At 44.1% G+C, this 4,594-nt stretch overlaps 1 protein-coding gene across 1 annotated transcript in view; it reads right to left on the bottom strand.

The window, feature by feature from the left end:
* LOC107695193 (girdin-like) overlaps positions 1 to 4,594 on the bottom strand; it is a 55,883-nt gene that overhangs the window by 26,654 nt on the left and 24,635 nt on the right. The window contains exons 6-8 of the mRNA XM_016495012.1: positions 4,306 to 4,490; positions 2,687 to 2,768; positions 2,034 to 2,192 (exon numbers count right to left, since the gene is read on the bottom strand). Of these exons, the coding sequence (XP_016350498.1) occupies positions 2,034 to 2,192; positions 2,687 to 2,768; positions 4,306 to 4,490 (426 nt within the window). The remainder of the gene's footprint in view (positions 1 to 2,033; positions 2,193 to 2,686; positions 2,769 to 4,305; positions 4,491 to 4,594) is intronic.

Genomic DNA, 4,594 nt, shown 5'->3' on the forward strand with positions numbered 1-4,594 from the left:
AATGCCATAATGTCAGTTGAAAACATTGCAATTGTGTTTTAAAATACAACAACGAGCACCACGAAACCATTTAAAGAGGCGTGTCCGTGTCGGGATAGGAAACAGTCAACAAAGTAAAATAATCTCAAACGAGCTCTCTTCATTTTATCAAATGATCATAATCACATCTATTCATTTTACAATTAATTTTTTTGAGTAACTTTTGCACATCCTGTCATGCCGGGCTGCATAGACGCATTTTGCAGCATTAAGGTTAACGATTAATCGATTAATTGATCGTTAATTTAAACGACGATCGATCATGGGAATGATCGAAAATTGACATCCCTAATTCCCAGCATTCCCTTGTGAACACATAATCAATAACCTGAACAACATTCCCAGCATTCCCTCGTGAACACACACACAATCAATAACCGCCATGGCATTCCCTCGTGAACAAACACAATCAATAACCACCATGGCATTCCCAGCATTCCCTCGTGAACACAGACAATCAATAACCTCCACAACATTCCCAGCATTCCCTCGTGAACACAGACAATCAACAACTGCCATGGCATTCCCAGCATTTCCTTCGTGAACACACACAATCAATAACTGCCATGGCATTCCCAGCATTCCTTCATGACCACACATAATCAATAACCGCCATGGCATTCCCAGCATTCCCTAGTGAACACACACAATCAATAACCGCCACAACATTCCCAGCATTCCCTTGTGAACACACACACAATCAACAACCTCCACAACAGTCCCAGCATTCCCTCGTGAACACACACAATCAACAACCACCATGGCATTCCCAGCATTCCCTAGTGAACACACACAATCAATAACCGCCACAACATTCCCAGCATTCCCTCGTGAACACACACAATCAACAACCACCATGGCATTCCCAGCATTCCCTAGTGAACACACACAATCAATAACCGCCACAACATTCCCAGCATTCCCTCGTGAACACACACAATCAACAACCACCATGGCATTCCCAGCATTCCCTTCGTGAACACACAATCAATAACCTCCAAAACATTCCCATGTGAACACACACAATCAACAACATTCACAAAATTCCCAGCATTCCCTCGTGAACACACACAATCAACAACCACTATGGCATTCCCAGCATTCCCTCGTGAACACACACACAATCAATAACGGCCATGGCATTCCCAGCATTCCCTCGTGAAGACACAATCAATAACCTCCACAACATTCCCAGCATTCCCTCGTGAACACACTCAATCAATAACCTCCACAACATTCCCAGCATTCCCTCGTGAACACACACAATCAATAACTGCCATGGCATTCCCAACATTCCCTCATGAACACACAATCAATAACTGCCATGGCATTCCCAGCATTCCCTAGTTAACACACACAATCAACAACCTCCACAACATTCCCAGCATTCCCTAGTTAACACACACAATCAACAACCTCCACAACATTCCCAGCATTCCCTCGTGAACACAGACAATCAATAACCTCCACAACATTCCCAGCATTCCCTCGTGAACACAGACAATCAATAACCTCCACAACATTCCCAGCATTCCCTCGTGAACACACACAATCAATAACTGCCATGGCATTCCCAGCATTCCCTCATGAACACACAATCAATAACTGCCATGGCATTCCCAGCATTCCCTAGTTAACACACAATCAACAAGCTCCACAACATTCCCAGCATTCCCTCGTGAACACACACAATCAATAACTGCCATGGCATTCCCAGCATTCCCTAGTGAACACACACAATCAATAACCTCCACAACATTCCCAGCATTCCCTCGTGAACACACACAATCAATAACTGCCATGGCATTCCCAGCATTCCCTAGTGAACACACACAATCAATAACCTCCACAACATTCCCAGCATTCCCTCGTGAACACACACAATCAATAACTGCCATGGCATTCCCAGCATTCCCTAGTGAACACACACAATCAATAACCTCCACAACATTCCCAGCATTCCCTCATGAACACATGTAGTCATGTGAACGCACCTCCACTCTGGTCCTGTAGAACTCAATGTCATGGAGTTTCTCTTTGTAGCGCGTCACTTCACTCTCCAGTTTGTCCACCCTGACGGCCTTCTCTCTGAGAGCATCCAGCTCGTCACGATACGCCCGCAGCGACCGCGCGTCACACAGCAACTGCAGGTTCTGACAAACACACGAGCAAATGTGTTTAACCAATATATATTTGATTTACAATATGCAGAATTATGACACTCTTTGATCTACCAGAATTACCAAACATTATAATGGTAAACTAAATGCAAGACATATAGATATTTATATTCATACAGGCTCTGGGAACAGGTTTGGGAAATTTTGATTCTTGTATTCCACAGAATGAGGGTAAATGACGACAGAATTGTCATCTCTTTGAGAGGCTGGACTACTGTGTGAGGGTTTATTTATCACGGTTTGATGCCATGGATCAGACAGTGACACAGCGGTGTCTGTAAATACACGTGTGATGATCGGCTGAGCTATTACTGGCTGTGTAAAGCTGTGGCGTGTAAGTAGTTAAAGGAATTACTGTAATCATTACACATCAGGACTCGCAATTAAGATGACAGAGATTTAGTTAAGCTCAGTGTCACACAGGAGCGTGTTTTTCAGTCAGTGGTGAAGATGTAGAGACGCCTCACTTCCTGCTGCAGTCTCTTGACCTCCGTCTCCATGTGCTCCAGCTCCTGTCTGCAGTCCAGCAGCTGCTCAGTCTTCTCCTCTCTGAAACACAGAGACATTCAAGCAGTTAGTCTGCAGAAGCGGGTAAGACTCCTGGTTAATGATGGGCCGCTGTCAGGTTAATTCTGTGATAATCCTACTGTACCACACTTTGGATGAGAAAAACCTCTACTCATGAACTTTACTGGAGACCAGATGAGAGCTGTGACTACGTTTGATAAACTGCACAGAAACAAAATGAATCTCGTTCATGATCAGTGGGGAAGAGGAAGTGGAGCTGTGCGATTCTTTTATGGCACACGGATTAAAATAGACTGTCCTCCTTTACCCTGCAGTGAAAGATGCAAGAACAGAAGCCAGGTAAAGAGCCGTGGCCTCATTCTAGATGTGCAGAATCATCCTGGATGCTTCAGCATGCATACGGGACAGTGTGAGAGCTCCTCTAACAAAGCCACCGCAGCCACACCTTCAGTTTAATGCTAGGAAACTCTCTCTCATCCTCTCACAAATGACTTGTTTGAGACTAGGACTGCGAATCCAAAATCAATTCCAATTCCAGAATGGGATACTTAAGGTCAGGAACCGGACACTTGTTGTGAAATTACAATTTTAAATTTCAATTCCACCTCTCAATTCCTGTGTGCACATCTTTTATTTTTAGGTGGTGGAAAGGGGCTGTTAAAAATGTATTTGTCTTTGAATCATTCATTCAAAAACACGGATTCATCCAATAATGAAATGAGTAAATGTTGAGTGAGTCATTAGCTGCGTCCCAAATGACGCACTATGCACTATGTACTTATACACTATGTACTTATGCACTATGTACTCAACCATGGTATGTATGAATTATATAAGGTTATTCTGTCATTCATAAACGAGTCTGATAGCCCCTCCCCCTTCACTACGTAATTAAAGCTGCAACAGTTGAGTGCATGAAGTGTCCAACATTCCACACTTCATATGTTCGGTTATTTAAGTGCATCATCCGGGTATATAAAGTGCACTTTTTCTTTGTGAAATTTTCAGTGTGAACGCACTACTCGCACTATTTATATTACAAAACGTCATAGAATAGTGCATAAGTACGCGATTTGGGACACACCTATTGAATCATTCCTTGCAGAAATTCCATGAGATTTAGTTTACTTCTCTACACAGAGTACACAGAGGGAAAATAACAGAAATAGAGGAAGAGAGTACGGTTCACTGCGGTTATGTGATTATGTCGTGTTAGATAGCATCGCTTTATAAGTACTGTACCTTAATGTAAATGATTCACCAGGGCTTTTGTTAAAGAGTCAAAGCAGCAGTAAAGATAACACTTGTAACGTCATTTACAATTATAAACTGGCTGTTTCTCAAGCTCTCCAGGAGTCTGAAGTAGATGTTAGTCTGAGAGAACATCAGCAAACACAGAGACACTGAGGGAAATAACACTGACAGCTGGGTGTGAAGAGCTGTAGCAGCGCAGACTAACGGCTGAACTCCATCAATAGATCAATAACTTCCTCTGGTCCTCAGCACTTCCTGTAACGGCCAGCGGACCGAGGGGAAGCTGGATAGGTGCTGTACTCACAGCTCCTGCCGCAGGCGTCTGATCCTGGCTTTAGCATCGGCCAGCTCCACCGACAGATGCTGCACGCTCTCCGTGCGTCTCATGCTCGACTCACCGGGCGACTCCTGAATGTGAGCGGCGATGGCTGCCTGCATGTCAAAGTCCAGCGTCTGGATCCGGTCGATGTATTCCTCCTTCCTGTTACACTGAGACACACACAGAGACAGAGATGAGCTACACACAGTATGTGTGAGAGAGTGTGTGTGTGTGTGTGTGTGTGTGTGTGTGTGTGTGTGTGTGTGTGAGTGTG

This window comes from Sinocyclocheilus anshuiensis, unplaced genomic scaffold, assembly GCF_001515605.1.
Source record: "Sinocyclocheilus anshuiensis isolate Anshui unplaced genomic scaffold, SAMN03320099.WGS_v1.1 scaffold518, whole genome shotgun sequence".
Classification (NCBI taxonomy): domain Eukaryota; kingdom Metazoa; phylum Chordata; class Actinopteri; order Cypriniformes; family Cyprinidae; genus Sinocyclocheilus; species Sinocyclocheilus anshuiensis.